This window comes from Atractosteus spatula, chromosome 18 (genome assembly GCF_055471065.1).
Source record: "Atractosteus spatula isolate fAtrSpa1 chromosome 18, fAtrSpa1.hap1, whole genome shotgun sequence".
In the NCBI taxonomy this organism is placed as follows: domain Eukaryota; kingdom Metazoa; phylum Chordata; class Actinopteri; order Semionotiformes; family Lepisosteidae; genus Atractosteus; species Atractosteus spatula.
In genome coordinates this window covers 17,203,673-17,224,624 of record NC_142723.1, presented here as the reverse complement: position 1 = coordinate 17,224,624, position 20,952 = coordinate 17,203,673, and the positions used below count along the sequence as shown (strand labels likewise).

General features: G+C 39.1%; 1 protein-coding gene across 2 annotated transcripts in view; it reads right to left on the bottom strand.

Moving 5' to 3' along the window:
* Positions 1 to 20,952, bottom strand: part of prkar1b (protein kinase, cAMP-dependent, regulatory, type I, beta) — a 77,324-nt gene that overhangs the window by 50,613 nt on the left and 5,759 nt on the right. The window contains exons 1-2 of one of the 2 annotated variants that reach the window (XM_088936207.1): positions 8,310 to 9,085; positions 6,853 to 7,023 (exon numbers count right to left, since the gene is read on the bottom strand). In XM_088936207.1, coding sequence (XP_088792333.1) covers positions 6,853 to 7,023; positions 8,310 to 8,312 — 174 coding nt within the window. In that variant the 5' untranslated portion in view covers positions 8,313 to 9,085. Of the gene's footprint in view, positions 1 to 6,852; positions 7,024 to 8,309; positions 9,086 to 20,952 lie in introns of those variants that run through there. The other variant, XM_088936206.1, reaches the window with a different exon arrangement.

Here is a 20,952-nt window from a genome sequence, read left to right as displayed (position 1 = left end):
CACTGCACAAGAGGACTCTGAATGATATCAAGGAAAAATGCAAATATCCAGGGTTAACATCACAACTCCAGGTGCTAGGCTTTCTTTTGTGCTACAGGTTTAGATGCTCATTTTCATTTCATTTTGTCAAAGTATTTAAGAAACATACTATCTGAAGTGCAAGTTTTTCTCACAGTGGTAGGCTCTTGATACCTGCATGACATAAAAGAGGCACAAGGTATCTAGGTCTCCAAACTTTTTGTATAGACTACCGAGGTATAAAACACCTCGTTATTGGCCTCCATTGTCATTATAACTGTCTGAATGACTGACAATGATAACTGTCTTTGAGAGTTTAAAACACAGCTGGTCTTCACTTGAATATCAGACTTTAATTAACACTAGTAAACAGGTGTACTGTATGTGCAGGACACTAGCAGTGTTTCTGAAAATCTAGAAATGCAGAGGTTCTCGAGAATCGTATACGGATAAATAATGCTGCACACATGGCATTAAGTAAGAAGAGTGAGTAGGCTGAGGAAAAATGTCACTTGGCACAGGAAAACAAGGCAGGCTTTAATTAAGTAACTACGCCAGATGGTTTACCATGAAGGCGACCACGCAAAATAAAAAAGGCAGGCATGTCAGTCCCAGCATCGTTTTCAGACCAGCATCTGCAGTTGGGCTATTTACTTTGAAAAAAAAAACTGTAATTACCAAAACAATGCTGGGTTTTCTGAAAATCTGCAGCAATAATTCTCACCACCATGGGTTGGGAATCTCCAATACTCTGCAGCACAGTGCTGCACATCCTGGAGCTGAGCTCCTGCACTGTCAGGAGCTCTAAACTCCCCAACAAGGGCTTTGATATCGCTGCTTTAAACAAGGAGACAAACTTTCTGTCTTGACCGCTAAAACAATTGGCACTAAAACATGTAACAAACTTTGAAAATCGATAGGTATGCCATAGTGTTATAGGAGATATTAAGAAAATATTTAGAAAGAAGAAAGTATTCTACAGATTGTGTAAAATTTAAAGAAAGAAAAGACTATACCGAACTTCAGGTGCAGCTGAAAAACGTACAGTAAGAATTGCACACAGAAAAGAGTATTGTATCTGAGGCAGAACCTAATGCAAATTATGCAAAAAGGTTTTGTAGATTCTTCCATGTTAAGTACGACAATGTGGCGAAGCAATAAAAAGCAAAAAGAATAATTGTGCGTTTAGAAGAAAGTTAAATTCACTTAAACAAGGAAGATTGTTTATGCTGTGCAGAACACTATTAAGTCCTCACTTACAATATTGTGTTCAGTTTTGGTCAATAACGCTACATAATGGATATTATAATCTAAGAAAAAGTTCAAAGAAGAACAAGAAGAACGATTTTTTGTCTCAGCGGATTGTCACATATAGATTAATGGAACTATGACAAGGGAGTTCGCAAGATTTGATTCAAGTACAAAGGGGTATAAACAGAGTTAACCCAGGGGACTAATTTACACGCTGAAGTAAAATGAGGACAAGGGGCCACCATTGGAAATGGAAAAAAAATGTAGATTAGAGAATAAGAAACAGTTCTTCACACAATGGTGTGGGTATCTGGAACACACAGACAGGTGGCTGAGGCACGTTTTTAAAGAAATAGCTGGATGAAATGTTGGTTTCACTTAGCTAATAAATTGCAAGATAAGCAAGACAAGCCAAATGGCCTACTCTGGTTTGCAAGCATTCCCATGCTCTAGAAATCATTTTGGTAGCAGCAGGGAATATAAAAGGAGCAGATAAATCAAACGCTTGGATCAAATCAATAATTTAAAGCTGCGGTTATCCACAAATCCACAAGTTGGAGATCATAGATTTAAACACTGTATCTACCCCGTACCCTCCCACTCCCTCCCACCTGCAAATGAGCACTGTAAACATGTGGAGCTGGCATGGTTAAGTGGCATTATTCATCAATGGTTACTGACATGTTTTTGCACGATTTATTGTAAAAATAAAATTGCTTCTGAGTGTTTTTGAACAGTGAAGTGTATTGTTGTTTGAATTGATAAACAAAACAAAAGAGAGGAAAAGAGTGGAATGGGTGGAAAATATGACTTTCGTACACGTTTTCCAACATTTAAGGAATTGTCCCCCTTTCTAGAAAACAATCCCATTTGCACCCAGGAGAGAGTTTAAAAAAAATTGAATGACTTTGGCAAATGTAGGGACAGAGATAAAGTAAAGTTCAGTTTTTGTTAATTAAAAAAAATCAACAACCGATGATAGGACTGATTCAAACAATGAACTTTCAAGGTGTGCTGGTGCTGTGAGCAAATTTCTTTTTTTTCCCCCCCTTACCAGGATGCAGTAGCTTTGTCTATTAATATTACTTTAATTCCCTGCACTTATATTACTAAAATAAAGGATTACAAAAGTTATATGAGCTACATATGTTTAGGTAGAGGTAAGAACTGCATGAAGGGGTAATTAAGGTAGAGATTTAGCCAGGACACTCTCCAGCTACCATATGGTATAAAGCGGTTTGGCAAATGACATGACATGACTCTCCGACTAATGAAGCTATTTACAGCACTTTCAGTGTCCACTGAAGCTGAATCTCCTTGAATATAGTGCACAGACGTGCATTTTGGTTCCTGGCAGAACGTATCATTACACACTATTTTGCTAGAAGCTTTGCAGTGACAGCCAGTCAGTGCTTTGAAAACCTTTTTATCACGAGATGCGTTCTGCGAGGGGCTGAGAGGTGGCCTTAAGAGAAAAGGAGAAAAGAAAAGTTCAGGAGAAAAGCCAGTGCAAAATGAGACACATCTGGGCTGATTGAATAACTGGCAGCCAGTGGCAGTGAGATTCCGCAGGAGGGAGAGGAGAGGATAGGCTCTGTGTGGAACTGACCACTCCCTTGGACCAAGGGCAAGACTGATAAGAGCAGGCAGGAGGCTCCAGGGTGACAGGAAAGAGAGTGAGAGTATGGAAAGGACTTCCCAACAGCAATGGGTTGAGCTGGCTTGCAGGCTTGTGGGTCTCAGTGAGGAAGAGATAGCTGAGAAAATACAGAACTGCTAATATGGTAGAAAAAGGTCTTCATATTAATCCTGTCATGCCTAATGAAAATATTGTAATTTGTATAGTAATCATGTAGAAACCAAACAGAAAAAATCTGCCTACTGGTTGTGCATCTCCATGGACACTATGTATAGTTTTCATTTTATTTACTTTTACAATTCATCACTTTGGCAGACATGTCAGGGGGAGATCTTTCACTTCATATGATACAGTCTCTATCAGGAAGAAGCAGTTTTGTCTGCGTGCTGCCTGTTTCTCACTGTGCTGGTATCTAATGGCAGGGTGGACAGGCAGCTCAGCACTAGACAGAGCCTTCGTGCAGTGTTTGCCACCTCTGTCTAACAATGTGCTGCACCAAAGGTGCTTTCTATACCAATATAATATTAGAAAAATGTAATCAAGATAACAGTAACTAATTTTAACATGCTGGATAACATTTAGAACTAGAATCTGATCATATGTTTTCAGTAATGATGGGATATTACTATTAGGTTGCAGAGTGATGTGTAACAGTGTAAAGATAGTTTAGGTATGTTAGTTAGTAGACATAGTTATTGAATTAAAACATTAAAAGCACATCCCTGCTGGAATTGTGTAAATAACCTATTTGAATAATTGAAAAATTAATCTCAATTCAGAATAATCTGAATTTGAATAAACTAAATCATTCGATTTTTTAACATAATCCTGTCTGAGTGGAAAAAATAATGTAAAATTCAAGAATATGAGAGCTGTATGTAAAGCAGTATCAGTGGGAAAATTCAAATTGGTTTTCAACTCATGAAGGATAACACATGGAAAATTTTGAAATTTGAAATTGTTCATTTCCATTATAAACAGCAAAACGTATATAAATAGTAAGCCTGTATAGGGAATCTGACATGCTTTTGTTCTTGTGGTTTTTTTTTCAAATATATTCTATATGCTGGCTCAGATCTGTTACTCATTCTGCAGAATACAGCAGCATTCCACACGACAAAATAATGAAATGCAAAATCCAACACAAGACCACGAATAACAGTCAAGTTCAAACTTGCCATGTGGCAATGACAAGATTACATAACTGATCTGCCAGCTGTGTGCTGGAAATTGCATGTTGTATCTGTTGCTAAGTCAACTTTGACATGGGAACTGAAAAACATTTCACAGCGGACTACCAAACATTATCTGATTAGAATTAGCAATAGGGTTCATATGGTATATAAAGCATCCCTTTGAATGGAAAAACAGAAATGTAGTTACAGTAGTTTCAGTGATTACTAATTATTGTAATGCAATAATTATGTTTCCTCAGTTTGGCTCAATGATTTATGGTCTGTAATTCTATCTGATGCATACCTCATGCTATGTATATTTTATCTTGTTCTATCTACTTAGTTAAATGACCATTCTAATACAAATTCTCACAATAAGGATTTATCAAAGAATATCCCAACGGTACACTAAAGGAAAAAGGCATGATACAATCCTGCAGAGATTTTCTTCTTTGCTGCGTTTTCTGAGCAGAAATATTTTAAATGACCTCTTAATCTACCTAAAGCAACTCCGGCCAAATCTACAGCAGCACAGACATTAAGAAAAATGCTGTTCTATGAAGAAGCAGAAAGTGTGTTAGAGCTGCTGAGCACAGTTGTACTGTCCCTTGTTGGAGGGGCAAGTGACCTTCGTCCTTCAAGGGAATCAAATCTACACAGTCAGGAGTGTGGCCCCAGCTGTGCCCCTGGCAGCCGATCACAGGCCTTTCACTGCAGAACCTGACCCTCCTACAAATGCGAAGGACGACCACAAGGAAGCCTGTGCTATAGCAGCCATAAAAATAAAATAAAAAAGAATAGAAACGCCCGCCTCCCAAAGAATACAAAATATTGCATTTGCTTTTCATTTTGATTTTCATCAGAAGCAGCTCCAAGACCACGGATGGATTATTAAACAGAACACTCATGTTTAAATTCCTCAAGATCAGTGTCTTATTAATCTGAAGAACAACCACGAAGAAGAAGAATTATACAAGTATTAAAGTATCAGTGCTTCTGCAGGACAGAGTAATACTGCAGATGGAAGAGAACTGCAGCCCTATGACAGGTGTGAGGATTCATCATGCACCGGGAAGGAGCTGTTTTCTCTTTTCTAGCTCTCTGTATCTGCCAGTGAAGCCCCGGCTGGCTGATTAGAATGTCATAATTTTAATATAGTAGGCTCTATAAAGATCCGGAATCCAGCTTTATGGTATATAAGTTTTACAAACCCTCCATTTAATTCTATAATTCAGAAACAATGGCTGGAGTGTCAGAGACCAAAAAAATGAGGAGTGACGAAGAAAAATTTAGGAGAGATATTTCAATGTGTGTGCACTTACATGTTTAAACCTACTTACTGTGGCCCAGTTTATTTTTTCTGTGTGCAATGCTCACAGATATGTTTGCCAGTCTATATATATTAACAATATTTCCTGCAGAAGACTCACCCCTACTCTTGGCCCACTCTCTCTTGTCATAATGACCTATAATCAATAAAATATTTTTGAATGACCTTATTACCTTAAGAGCTTTATCGGGTGGAATCAAAAGTGTGATAAAGTAACTTCATGTTAATGAAAAGAAAAGCCCCATTTGGAACTTTTCTTTATAAGTTGAATCTAGTTCATTTTACACTGCATGCGTGTGAAACGACTGACATACTAATCTGTCTACAACAGTAACGGCAGGAGTAATTAAACTTCCTATCACCCCACTCAGTTAAAAGTAAAAACATTATGCATGTTCATGTAATAATTGCATTTGTTGTGACGTGTTAGTGTTAATGCACTTTGTATTGTGTATTATCGTATTTTGTAATACAATTTAGAAGTTACAAAAGTCGTTATTTTGTGTATTTTGGGAAACGTTTTCTGACTGATGCTTTTCGGTAGTTTTCAGTCTTCTAGTCACGACAAGCAGATTAAGACTTTTCAATAGGAAACAAAATATCGTGGAAAGAGAAAACATCTTGGGTGTAGACTCAAGAGTAAAATCTGAACCCGGCTTTCATTGTCTGTATGATGTCAAGAACGGCTCAAGGACCACAGCCATGAGAATCTATTAAGCCAAAGGTATAAATTCTATATTTACATAAAGGGACAAACTTCAATTAAAAAATGCTCTCTTTATTTGTGGAGGAAGTGTATCGGTGATAATCTGAAAGTGCATATCAAAGATTTAATCTGAATTTCCAGAAAGAATGTGAACCAAAGGGATCATGATAAATGCAATTATTATGAAGCATAATGGCTAGGCAAAGCAAGCACTGATACTAGGATCAGCTCCCAGCTGTATAAACTTTGATAAAACGTAAGCGTTCAGATAGACCTGCCATGACACAGGCAATTAGAGTAATCTAATTCAAGATAACTAAATTCTGAAAAAAAAAGTTAGCTGATTTTTAGCTAATGTATGCCCACATTTTCTAAGCCTGGTTACAGCAATAACGTGACCTTTCGGTCTGTCAATGAGTCTAACTGGACATCAGCCCCAGGTGAGTCGCAGGGTTTTCTGAATTTTGTCCCAGGGAAGCATTTGCTTACCTGAGCCTGCTAATTTCCTTTCGCCTACTGTCTGTTAACAACCCAAGATCGTAATGAATTTAACAGACTTATTAAAAGCTGCTGGAATTTCAAGGCCCAGAGTTGACCACTCCAAGTCAAAGTCTTATTTATTTGCTTCAGCATCAAGCTTCTTGGCTCTTGGAGAGATAACAGGGCCTGAGTGACAGAGGCCTGCCTCACCTTCCTGACATAAGACACAGCATCTTCCTCAGTGTAGACTCACCTTCCTGACATAAGACACAGCATCTTCCTCGGTGTAGACCTCAGCGCTGACACCCCCTCTTCGGCGTCGGGCCTTCACCACTGGATTTGGGGGTGGAGGAGAAATCTCATCATCGTGAGAGTCGGACTGCGAGTTGGACTTCTGGCGAGCCAAGATTTGTTTGCATTCTTCCTAAAGTGGCAAGCAAAGAGGAGACCTGTTAGTAGAAATGGAATGCAACAAAAGGGCCTGGAACTCATGTCCACATTTTAAACAGTTCCATGCTGTGTACTGGCGACTTTCATTAATTAACGGAGGCAGCCTTCATTTGGCACAAACAACGCTGTCAATTAAATACCCATCTCTGAAAAACATTTATGGGGTTCCAGTAAATGATTTGATCTAGCTTCAGAAAGCTCACCTTTCAAAAACATCAATGATAAAATCAAATTCCATTGATTAAGCCTGAACAGATATTTACCTCGAAATAGAAATCAGGGTATCAGGTGCAAAGTCTAGTCAAACAATCACAAGATGGTTGCCTGGTATTATTTACTACCTTATTTACTACCATGCAAAGGTCTTTCTTTTGCCTTGATTTTCCTGCCTGCTAAGTAGCTGATCGGGAAACACACAGAACACATCCAATCTCTCTGATGCACACATCTGCTTGGACCACAGATCCCAAAGTCACACAGTCTTTCAGTGTCAAACACTCTGCCCTGAAACAGGAACCAGTAGCTGAATGGCACCATAGAACAGCTGCCAAAAGCTCACAGGCTCCTGTAAAAGGTAGTGGTCGATTTTTACAGCTGAAGGTAATCCTACTACTCAGCATTGTTAAGAATATGCACTGTACGTAAATGTGAAATGAATTAAACTATGGAAGTAAGCATTTACAGCATTGTTTATTCCTGCACACATCCAAAATCTAAAAATGTCTAAAAATGATCTAGAAATTACAAAGGAAAATCTAAAATGAGGAATACCTGTATGTAAACTGTATGATTAGTATCATCTAGGCATTCAAGATACCAATCAAATTAAACTGAATACATTTACAGTCTAACCTTATTACCTTGACACAGGATGTGCAGTCCACAACAGCAAATACTGCACATGGCGTGCTCTTGTTTTCTTCAATGACTAAGCCAATATGTCATATTTGACTTTGAAGAGTAGCCTACATAGAAAAGGAGCCCTGTGAGATATCCCAGGATGAAAACCCTGTCCAATGGTCCGCTTTACAAAACAGGACCACAGCAAACATGAACAAATAACCACTGTGATTAACATCTGATGAGAATCATAAAAAGAGGAACTCCTCCTATTATGATTGAAAACAAAGACAATATCACACAGACTAAGCTTTGTAGATACATTTCGATTAGAACAGTATGCTATCACTGTTACATCAAGAATAACACAGCCCTAATGGCAGTAATTAAGAACAGCAATAACACGAGCTCTGTATTTACCATGCCATGCGGTAGTCTTCTGCGGGGCTCCGTGTTACTCAACCAGTAATTCCACAGCAGGAGGCCCGTACTGCCCCAGTTGCTCTGTCATGCACAAGCAAGGGCGTGTGGCCGAGGCGCACCTGCCATCACTGAACTACTGAAGCATCCACCTCCCCAGACACCTTCCCGCACGAGGCGCGGGGGGCTGCAGTCCCCAGAAACAGCGGTATGAATAATATTGCCAAGCGTGCGCGCGCTCCCCCCCCGGCCACAGGACGAAACGCCGAGACAGACCCTCACCCCCAGGTGAACACCTTAACGTTCACTCGTTGCCATGACAACGGGGCATCTCACCCTCGGTGAGGACGAAGCGCAGCTAAAAACGACGGTCGCGCAGATCAGGGGAAAGGAAGAGCGAGCGCACAGGCTCACACACACACGCACAAAAATTCTGCATTCTCCTGTTCACCAGAGATCTAGCTCACAGTTGCCAAAGCATCAGACAAGACCTTGTTCTGAAATCAGCATCCCCTTGTATTAATATTAATGAGGATTTAAATGTCACCTAACAGCACAGTAGGCTGATTAAACATTCGCATTACGCAGCTGCATACTCAAATGATGGGCTCCGGCGCAAGCTGTCTTTCTGCAATGTCGTCAGATAATTCAGCTCTGCACTGAGCTGTCATCCCTAGCGGTATTTTCTCGGATTCAGGCGCAGTGTGCCCTTCTTTCTTCATTGACATTTCTGCTTTCACTATGCTGTACTGCGTCACCGTCTCGCTGAGAGCAGCGGAGAGGGAGGGGGCAGGGAAGAACAGGGAAAACAATATGACGAGAGGCCACTGCTATTCAGGAGGCTTAGTGCATGCTTAGTGCATCCCTTAAACAGCTCGCAAGGAGACGCAAAATGAGCATCCCCTGCCAGACCGCAGCGGCCAGTCTCAGGGCTGGAGAGCAGAAAGAATAGTTTAATCTGAGCGGAAAAGAAGGCAAGAGAAGGAGCAATATCTTCAGGCTCCGGGACTCCACACGCACTGTCGTGGAAGGAGGATGACAGCCTTTTTCAGCAGAATCAATGAAACCTCTGGGACGAAAAGAAAAGGTTTTCTGAGAAGAAAATCCCATCTTGCCCACTGATTCTTTCCTCGATTATGTTCTGTGAAAGGTGCCACAGAGAAAAGAGTACTGTTCATATGGTCTTTTGTTCCTCAAGAAAACCGCTTCATCTTGTCCAGCCATGCTGTTCCCCCCTGTCTCAAATATCCTGCTATAGAGTGACCGCTCGTTAAGGAGACTAAAGGGCTGTACAGTCTATAAAGTAATAAATCTTTTTCACCTTCAGCTGAGGTCTTGTGCTGTGCCAATACAGGTTTTGCTTTGTTGATGTTCACTAGAGGCTAATATGAGAGCATCAAACTCATTATACTTGTGACCTTGGTCTCCAGAGGGGAAAGGTTATGTCCTCTCAATAAACACATCAGAAGAAACCTTCAAGAGCTACTGTCAGACCTCCTTTTCTTCAGTGATGTGTCCATAAGAATGTTTTTCCCCGTCTTGAAGTTAAAAAGTGCTCAATGCAGCAGTCAATGTTTCCCATTTGAAGTCTGGTGATAGAAGCACTCCCTTCTTTTCTACTATACAGCACAGCAGAAGAGCTGTGTTGATAACCAAGGACCTTGCTAAAACAGAACGAGCACTTGGGCTTGCAAAGTAGAACTGACAACATTTATGAAACAAAAAATACACCAGCAAGCTGCAGAATACACTGTTGCACCCCAGCAGTAAGTCTGGGTTTCATCACTTTACTTAAGAACATGTCACGTCACTGATTCTGAGGCACTGATGCCCCTTTTACTCCAGTATCCAACCCACTGTATGTATCCTGTGCTTAAACCATCTCCTAATATTTTTTTTCAGCAGCAGTGGATAGCGAGATTAGGTACTTACATTTGTGGTTTGCAGTGCTGAAGAGCTCCAGCAAAATGTGACATACAAGAAGCTACAAGGCAACATATAACAATAAGAATTATTTATTCATTCTAATAATTTCACAGAGGATTTTTTTTCTTTGGGTTTTCTGAACAGATAAGAAAAGGTGTTTATACTGTAGGCCATTAAAGCCAGAGTATGTTCTGGGCAGGGCTCATTCCAGACTCTCCTATATACAGTAGCAGTGTAGTCTCTGTAGACAAAACACAGGACAAGTGTGCAGGAAGGCTTTTGTTTCTAGATAAAATTCTGAGGCAGGATATTTTTATTTGCTTGATTTTCAATAAATCACAGGCGTTGTAGATCGTCAGCCCCTGGCTGGGCTCAGAGAGCCTCAGTGTTTATTGTGCTCAGGGCCTGGGAAGAAAGACAGAAGCTCCTCAAGCCACCCACAGAGACCGCCACACCTTTCTCCAGACAGTCTTGTTAAAATATTGATGGCATTGCCCCTCCAAACAACTCGAGATTCTCGAAGATAGGATCATAACAAAAGAAAAAGGAGACCACCATGCTTCTTCAGCATCATCGAGCCATTTTCGTCAGTTCTGTTCCGGTCTATAGAGTGAAGCAAGGCCAGGTCAGTGCGTAAGCTAGTTACCTGTCCTTCAAAACCCGACACCGTTACTTGTCTCTGCATGTTGTTAACACATGATGCTCATCCTAACAAGGGAGTGCTTTGAAATGCATGTCTTCTGGGGGTCTTTTGTCACTCACTTCAATTACCTCAGGCAGAATACCATCAGTGCAGAACAACCCACTCGATCCTACTGCTCACTCAAAAAATGTTTTAGGCAGAGGGGGGATTGTGTGTGTCTGTGTGTGTGTGTGGGGTTGTCTAATCTAGTTTTATGGCACATTTCTCAAAAATAATGTGATTGCACTTTGAAGGCACATTGGTAGTTCAGTGGAAGAATTCTCACCTGCCACGAGCAAAGCCCACGTTCGATTCCAGGCAAATACAAGTTTTTTTTTTTTCAGATGAGACATCCTGAGCCTGAAGAAGCCACACATGAAAAAGACTCAAGTGTTTATATTCATACAGAGTTTTCATCTGCTAGACAATATGGGGAAGCCATATGGGGAAGCAAAAAGAGAAAGTTAGAATGGATAGTTCAAAAAATTTGAATTAAAGTGTGTTAGAATTGTATAATGCACTAGCACAACGTCACTGGAAATTTTTGTCACCTTACTGCAAAAAAGATATTGCTCTTCGGAACTAGATTAATGTGTAAATTTTGTGTCCCTCTTATCTCAGAGTGCATGAAGAAGACCAGCTTTTCACTAACCGGAACTTAAAAGAATGTAATATCCATTCCAGCATGTTTAAGGCGCAACTGTAAAATGCAATTATTATTATTGCTGTTGTTGTTGTTTTCTGTCACAGTCAAAATGTCCTCAGTCCTCCTCCAGAAACCTAACTTTAAAGATCGACAGAAGGTCATTGTTGAAAACTTTTGCTTAAATAATTTGAATCTTCTCTTCTCTTATCCAGAGAACAGACTACTTTTCAAACTCACAGCTGCTTTAGGGTGTGTGCACAAAGAATTGCCATACAAGCAAATATCTCCATTCAGGACATCATCGAGCGGAAATCTCACTGTCACTGCTGTCAAAGGCACTGTATCTCCATCACTGACAACTTTATTGCACTCCTCCCCTCTCCTCCACTGGCACTGTACAAGATATAAATTCCTCTCAACACAACAGCTAAAGTCATTGTTGTGCACCTGCGATCCCAGGAGGCTGAAAAATCTAACTGACATTGATCCCCACACAGATAATACGTTTGCTTTGTGAATAAACCATTCCCAGTCCTCACTTGGTTAATGCATAATCCCTGATATAGCACATTTGCCTCATGTGCTCAGCTCTGAAAGCTGCAGCTTAATTACTAGCTGCTGATGGTAAACCATAATGTTGGTCCAACTGGAATCCATATGATAAACTTCAAAAGAGAGGGCTTGTGCTTCAGTTTAATCTTTTGGAAAATTAGAAAGAGCCCTAATTCTTGCGGTAGCAGGCACTGACTTCAAAAGCAAAGGCTCAAAGCAGACTACTTGTTTGAGTGGTGAAATCTCAAACCACAGCAATTGCAACAGAAATGTAATTCCCTGCCATGTCACTTGTTGAGCAAAGGAAACACAGTAAAGGCTTCCGAAAATAACTATGGAAAAATCCATTTCATAATTATTCATTAATTATTCTGTATTCTGCAAAACATCAGTGACTAAGGAGGAAAACAGCTCCACAATAAAACGTTTCAAATGCACCTGTTATATCAATATCTCTCTGTAGTCATACAGGCATCTGACGATTTCTACAGTAGCTATCCTTCTAAGAATCTTTTGAACTAAGAAAAACTTGCAGACATAAGAAAGAAACGTAAAGCATTAAAATCAATTAAATTAAAATCTGTCGTCTGCCAATTTCACCCACATTCAAGTAGTTCCTTTATATAAGTTTGTCAAATATCATCCCCAAATGTCATAATGGATTTCCCCAAAACCAACAGACTTCGAAACTCTCACACTAACATTACGTGTGGCGAAAGCTACAGTACCTACATTTCTAACAGACCAACTAACAAGCACTCAGTTTAGACATAAAACAACTGGCTTCACTTCACCTTGGGGATCAAAATGACAGATCTCTTCTTTCCCAGTTTTAATTTTAAATAATTACATTTCAGAGAGATTCATATTTTAATCTGGAAAAATATACTGCTACATATTCTACTTATTTAAACAAAAGCATTCTGTTTCTTCCTTTCCAAGCTAGTACAGTAAGGTGAAACAGCCTGTGCATTGTTAAGTCAGATATCCAATACTCAAAGATTATCTCAGCTAAGATAACTTCATAAACCTTAATCCTCCTAATTATAATTTTCTGTAAATCAATACACCTGTAATCTAAGCACTGAAACACCTGCATATGATCTTTCAGTTTACAGAAAATGTGCTTAATCAGTTAAAAGGGTTGGTAGAACAGTAGAGTGCAGATAACGTATCATGTCTGTGTCCGTGACACAGTGAGAAAGTCTTTGTTATTAATGTTGAATAAAGGGTGATGTAAGATGTATGCCGTCATTAATGAAAATGTGGCTGAGCTTTACCTTTAGTAGTGCAGGAAGAAGAATTAGAATGGGCCGACAAATTAAATGCTTGGACAATTATAAAGTGTGCTCAATGTGTCCAAGAAAAATGTTAAGGAATAAATTCATGCATTAAATCTACACTTATAAAAGGAGGGTGAAAAAACTGGTTCTTGATTCTGACATTACACAACACACAAAGGTGAGTATGGGGGAAAATACAGCTTTGTGCATTTATGGAATGGCTTGGAAAGACATGTACATTTATTTTTTTAAGTATTTAGTGTATATCTTTCTATATATAGCCTATGCTCTATATTCTATGTATGTTTCTGTTTTCTACCAGGAAAACATACTATTATTTCAGTCTTTGCATTCAGCTAAAGTTCATAATCCAGAAGAATCCAAGTACATCTTGTCAAAGCTGGTGTCAGAAATGTCAGAAAATTAGTATGACTTGAAATTAGCATATGTGACAGGCAGAATTTAGGCATGCATCCAAAAGGGAAATGATTTCAGTGTCATTAACGAAGGATATTGACACTTAATTTTAGTTCATCACATTGTGTACAATGTTTCAAGATTCTGATAAAAACCACTTAACAGTGGCTTTTGATTTCTTTGACATCAAGGTCACAATTGGGGATTCTATATCAGCATGTATCTAGCTTTAATACTTCATACTACTGTATTTCAAGATAAACACAAAGTGAAAGTTCTGTAATGTACTGAAATATCAAAGTTTTGGACACCAATAACAATCACGTAATTAATTTTGATCTGCATGTTTGGAGAATGTTTATAATTTGATTAGATATTATATAAAAGCAACTTATATCAGCTGCAGTAGTATCTTCAATGGCATAGTTTCTTCATCCAGAATCTCCTGGTTATTTGTGCAGAGCTGCTATGCAGGATTTTAAAACCGGAAAAGAATGATTTTAACAATAGGAAAATATTTATGACCTTTCAATGAAAAAACATATGCAAGAAAACACATTTCCCAAAATACGCAAGCATACTGGGAGCATCACTGAAATGTCTTACAAGTACTATATTAACAATATTCCACAGGGTTCCCAAGAGCTTTGTACATACTGTAGGAGGGATTTCACATATTTCACATTTCACAGTGCGGAGCCCTGTGGCAGATATGTGGCAGAGATTATGGGCTGGTGGTCCTACTACACAGCAGATCAGGGGAGTAGTGAGTAGCGAGAAGTTGATCTCCAGCTGAGTTAAGGTGGACTTTAGGAAGGCCAGACTATGTGAATCAGGAGAGAGGGGTTACCAAACCTGCTCTTTGGAAACGTGCCCCATGACATAAAGTCAGGACATTGGTTTGACACTCTTATCCAAAAGCATAGCACTGTCAACAGTATAGGGTCTCCGTTCACCATACTGGGCTTTTGGTTTGAAAATTCCCATTCAGAAGGAAGAATGACACCTTTGGACCACCAGCATCGCTTACAAGAGCAGCTTGGTGTTCTTTAGAGCTTTCCCATCTGACCAGTAGTGGCCAGGCCCAGACTTTCACAGCTTGAGATCTGATGAGATCAGGTTACATCTCATCTGGTGGGTGGCACATTCTACAGAAGCGTGTTCCCAGTCACAATACTGGGAAATTAATCTTTAAAGGTCTAGACCAGAGGGAAGAGCACCACCTACTGGTCCACCAACACTACTATCAGCAGCAACCTGGCTTTACTTAGACTCTCCCACCCCAGTACTGACCAGACCTAGCCTTGCTTAGCTTTATACCTATATATAATTTCCCAGTTTAGAGTTCTGCAATGAATTCGTATTGAGACAAAATACTCTTAATATCCAGAAAATGTTGAATATTGAAATCCCTCCCAAAAAAATATTTTCCAATCCATGATAAGCAGTGTTGTTGCTTAAGATGTCTAATTTCAGTATGTAATTATCTGACCCTTAAAATCAAAAACAAAATCATTCATCATTTTTTTCCCCTCGAGTCTTCTTGTGGTTTCTGTGACTTTAAGACTGACAGTTGTTTTGTTTCTCTGCTCCAGGACAACATTTCATTGACTTCAGTGAAGTTGCCTACGTCTTCATGGAGGATATTAGGATCCTACACAACCTTTTGCAGAATTATTATTTGCAGGCAAACAATTTGCACAGGCAGTTCACAGGTGCCATGGCACCTCCATGAAAACAAATGAGACACTTCCTTTCTTCGCATGTGTGTTTTCACAGCAGTTAGTGATTTGCTGTGGTTGCCATGGAATTGAATGACCGACTGCGAATTCTGCATTGAATTCTGTGTAGACATTCCAGCTTGCAAACCACATCTTTAGTGCTGATTCGTCCTCCTGGGCCAATTTATATATCTTATTGTATATCTGCAATAAGATGTCACTGAGACCTAAATTTTATGTGACAGGGAGTTTCTGGATTGAACCCTCTATACAAACTAACAGTATTAAATCCTTGCTTATTTACAGTCAGTCATTGTGTTTCAGCACTGTCACAGTGACAATGTATAAAGCCCAGCTTTACTGCTGTACCATCCAATATGGCATGGCCTGGAACTGTGTGCCAGACTCTTTGAGAGCATTCTCTCAAGGCTCCAGCTGCTGGCCCTGGGGGATACATATGATGACACCCGTAACGGCCTTAATATCACATGTGTCATCACACGGGAGAACATGTGAGAACTTGTGACCGGAGGAAACAGAAGAAGAGTACACTATGACAGTAAACCGCAGTGCATATTGCTCCCACATTGTGTTTGCCACAGCAAAGAGTAACCTCGGGAGCACGGAAAAATCAGAAAATAACATCCACATTTCTTAATAACTAAACATTAACCCAACGATTAGACTGCCAAAAACCCTACTTGACATAAAGCATGCCACCCCAACAAAGTTCCAGTTTGAATGTTGTGATATTCGGAGCTCGGTCCCACATTCATTTCCCACATTAATCAGTAAACAATCAAAACAACACTTAAAAAGCTACTCTATTGTGTGAGCTTTTACAGATTAGACCACTTCATTAGGAGCAGAAAGGTGCTGGGAACTCTATTAACCAAAGCTCCCAAAGAGAAATACCATTCAAATATGTTGAAGAAGGCAGTGACTGGGTATGATCCTCAGATCACTGTGCCTCCTCTCGTTTGCAGACTTAAGATTTATAATGCTGACTGAAGATGGTGTCACAGTAATTTAATGGGACCTCATATATTTACTTATCCACAGTAAGGACCATTAACTTCCTACACTCCTACTAAGAACAAATCCAAATGATTAAATACAATTTATCAAGACTACAGAAAATATAAGAACATAAAAAAGAATTTGGATTACTATGTAATTAAAGGTGGTCTGTGGGCTGCAACTCATTGTTTAGGGTACAACAAAACCCATTAATAAGTTCTGAAGCTTTAACAAAGTTGTCAAACATATAAATTACCCCCACTGTGATTCACAGTATGATAAGGAGAATCACCAAGAGATGCCGAAATCAAAAGAGTTATAATCAGAGTACTCTCATTTTGTGCACACTTGAAGATTTAAGGTTATTTGGGCAGCAGAAGACAGTATTTTAAGTTAAGGTGTGAACTCTGTTAATGTTTTACTACACCACATAAATAATACTATGGCTGGCTGTGGTAGTTTATGCAGGCAGCAACAGAGACTAAGGATTTTTTTTCCAAACGCACAATAATTAGGTTAAGATGGCCCTGTTAACGCAACAGATTCAACAGAACTCAACTGCTTTCAGAATCACTGAAGATACTGTAATCCCAGATGGTTTAGCTCATGAACATGCTTGCTAACACATAAAAGGGCCTGACTGGGTGTCTGGGTGTGTGGGCTGATCTGTAGACACAGACACAGATATGGAAATACACCACAGGATACATTTTCCAGATCAGGATATCTGCAACAGATGAAGCCGCAAACAAAATGAAAAGGAAATTAAACATGAGCCCAAGATGTGCTGATTTTGTCACATATGGCTACTGACTGCTCTGATACCCATCCAAAACCCAAAAGTGCTCCACAAGTTTAGTATATGGTATTTTCAGCATTTTTAAAGAAATTATCTTGATGGAAATAGACACCAAAGTCATCTGCATTGGATTAAACTTAACTGCTCTGCCCCTCAGAATGGTCCAAATAAAATTCTTGATATACTTAAAAGAATAAATCATAAACAAAGGTAAGACAGATAGAACTTCTGCAATTTCGTTTCACACCTCTGATAATCACAACAAAAGAGCAGGTATTATTTATGAAGCAGATTACAGATCGTACAGAACCTGACAGACTGGAGCACACTGTGTGAGTACCTGCCATGATCTGAGCTTGTTGGAAATGTGCACAGAGAGTCAGTTCCCCTGGTGCTGTTGCAGAGATTGCAGCAGTTACCCAAGCTGAGTTACAGTTTCAGGGAGGAAAATGGTTCAATATCACAGGGGCCCTAGACTCACTTCCAGACGTCGGGTACTATCAATGTGGAGTTTGCATGTTCTGGTCGTGTTTGTGGGGTTTCCTCTGGGTGCTCCAGTCTCCTCTTACAGTCCAATAACTGTTTCCTGGGAAAATTCGGTGTGAGTGTGTGCGTGTCTGTGATTAGCGTTGTGTCCTGTGACAGAATGCGTGCTGTGCAGAGTGTACCCCTATCCCCCACGACCCTGAATGGAAAATCTGGTTAAAAAATGGATGGATGAATGCAATGAAATCTTCACAATCAGCAACAGCTCCTCTTCTAAAAAGATAAAAGTTCACTTTTCCTACGTTTTTTGCACTCATTTCAGAAAGCCTCCTATTTTAGCAGTGAAAAAAGTTCATTATAATTCGTCAAAGGTTATGAGTAATTCTGACGGTCTTGTGTTGTTAGTCTCACATGAAAGGGATTAAACAGAATCTGAAATTAACAGATCAGCATGGAAACACATTGATTATAAAAAGAGGAGAGGAAAATTCCAGCAAAGCTCTTCTGTCTAGTAGCGATTCTATCCTGTCATACTCTGTCTCTTGGGTTACAGCCAGAGATCAATGAGAATAAGTTAAATATGGAAAAAAATACACGACTGGCTCAGTACTACCTAAGATGTAACATACTGTACAGTCCTACTTTTTGAGCTCAGGCCTCTGTGTTATAAAAATGGACATATTCATACTGCTGTTTCCTCATATAGATAAAAAAAACAGGCAACTGACCTTCACCAGATTATTTGTACAAGAGACTCTATTCTGAACATTCTTCTTCATCAAAGACTTCAAGCACAGAAAAAGCACATTCGTTCGATCCCGACAGTCCTGCTGGGATCTCATTAAAATGTCATGGAAGCTTCTGATATCTGCAATGGCTCACGCATGCATTTATTTCTATGAACCCCGCAATGTTACAGAGCCTTGACTGTAATATTATAAACCCGTACGTTCAAAAATCGCCACTTCATCAGAGGTCGAATAAAATAAAAATGCATAGTTAACAGATGTTTTCACATAGTTTAAACTACATTTACAAAAGCATAGACAGCAAACAAAAAAAATCTTAATAATGCAGATTAAAATATAATAACTGAAGTAGTTAAAGACCTACAAAAAAAATTCAGTTTTAATTGATTTAGTAGCTTTATGATATACTGAGTATCGAAATAACTTATCATTTAGAAAATGCAACATAATCATGAGAATGTTATCAGAAAAATGACCAAATCTCACCTACTAGGTGCACTGACATTATAGAACAGACTGACATGTCATCTACAGGACTAATCGAGAGGGGGTCTACTGTCAAAGTCCCAGTGCAGTAGAGTGTCACCACTGGAAGCAACACCAGCTGTATATCTGTGACAGACGCTTTGCTGCAGGTTGCAGATGCTTTCCTGGGAGTCTCTGTCCCTTTTCTCTTGTGCCCACACTCACATCATCCCGCAGTGCACCTGATTGCCCAAGAAAGCCTCCGTTACATGATCAACACGAGGACATGTGTTGTCTTCCTGGTCATCCTGGAGATGCCCACAGAAAGGGCAGGGTGTTCCAGGACCCGATCAGTGTGGCGGTGTGTAAAGTTGCCCTCAATCACTCCAAATGGAGTTCTGTACTAAACACCTCTCATCCACCGATCTCTTGTGCACAAGAATTAAAGAGTATTGTTCTGAATATCTGGCACATTGGCTGGTGTCCATCAGAGTGGTCAATACAAAAACTTACAGGACTTGACTCCAATGCTGACGGTTTTCATCTGAAGTGACCTTGTCAGGCCTGCAAAATTTCTAACATACAGGCATTGCTTTCTTGATAACCAAGACATTTTGGTTGCTTCCTGCATTTTCGTTCTTAAATTTCACTGGGTTTGATAGTGCGCCAGTCAAATTAAATCCTTGCTCATCAAAATTTATCACCAATCAAATTCTTATGCATTATTAAAAATTTTAAATTAATAAACTAAAATGTTTCATTTTTCTAAACGTGTACTTGAAAGCAGCGATAAGTTTCTTTTGATGAACAAGATATGACTAAAAGCAGTCAGGGAGCTTGCAAGACTTTTGTGTTGTCATTCTCAACTGCAGAAACTAACCATCAACACTGAAATGGGAAATGTTGCAGAAATATGTAAGCATACCCTGCATCTCAAATCAGTGAAATAACTAGAAATCATATCAGCATTGTGCTGCGATGAATGAGTCTGCTAAAAAGCTCCTACTATCAAATAAACAGCTTTAAAAGATTAACTATAATCCTTTTGTCCCTTCTTGTCACCGTTAAGATGAAGATGGTAAACTTCAGTAATTCTCAAAAACAGTGCATGAATAAGAAAGCAATGTTGCATTATAACTCAACACTGAAATAGTCATTGTTCTTCAAATAATAAAAAGAATTGAAGCTGTATATTATGTAAAATGCATCTATTGAATCTTCAGTTCTTTTATTTTGACATTAAAGAAATAGGATTAAGATTCAATACTTAGAAACAGGACATAAGCAGTTCTCGATTTATCCTGGCCTGGCTTGCCATAATATATAGTGCCTTATAAGCTGCATTTGTCTAACCGTAATACCTGGTTTGTGAAATTCAGATTGAGAAAATGCTGTTATGTTTTTTTAAACTATTTTAACTGTAATTAAAACACACAAGACATGGAAACCACTTACATGGCATTTCCACGAATTAAAGAGATCACTAGCTATGGTATTGGAAGCAAAGAAGATTACTTTAATTCCAAAGGACATTATGCACAGGAAAAAATAAAGAACTATACGAATACAAAATTATGATGTCAAATGCAACATTTCAAGCCACAAGGGTCAAGACACTTTACAGACAGTATCTGAAACATCTTCTTTTATAAGAGCCTTATCATTCACATTTCACTCACATTTTTCAAATTATATAACAGCGACCAGTAGTTACCATGGTAGTTTCAGTCATGCTGAATGTGTTTTTTTTATCTCATTTACAGTTACTTATAATAATTTATGTCTTTCCCACAAGCTCCTAAAGTAAAAATAATAAATTACTGAGTGGAGAATTTTAGCTTTCCAATTCTGAGATATTAATCTGAGTTTCAGCCATTACCACAGCTATCTTTATCAT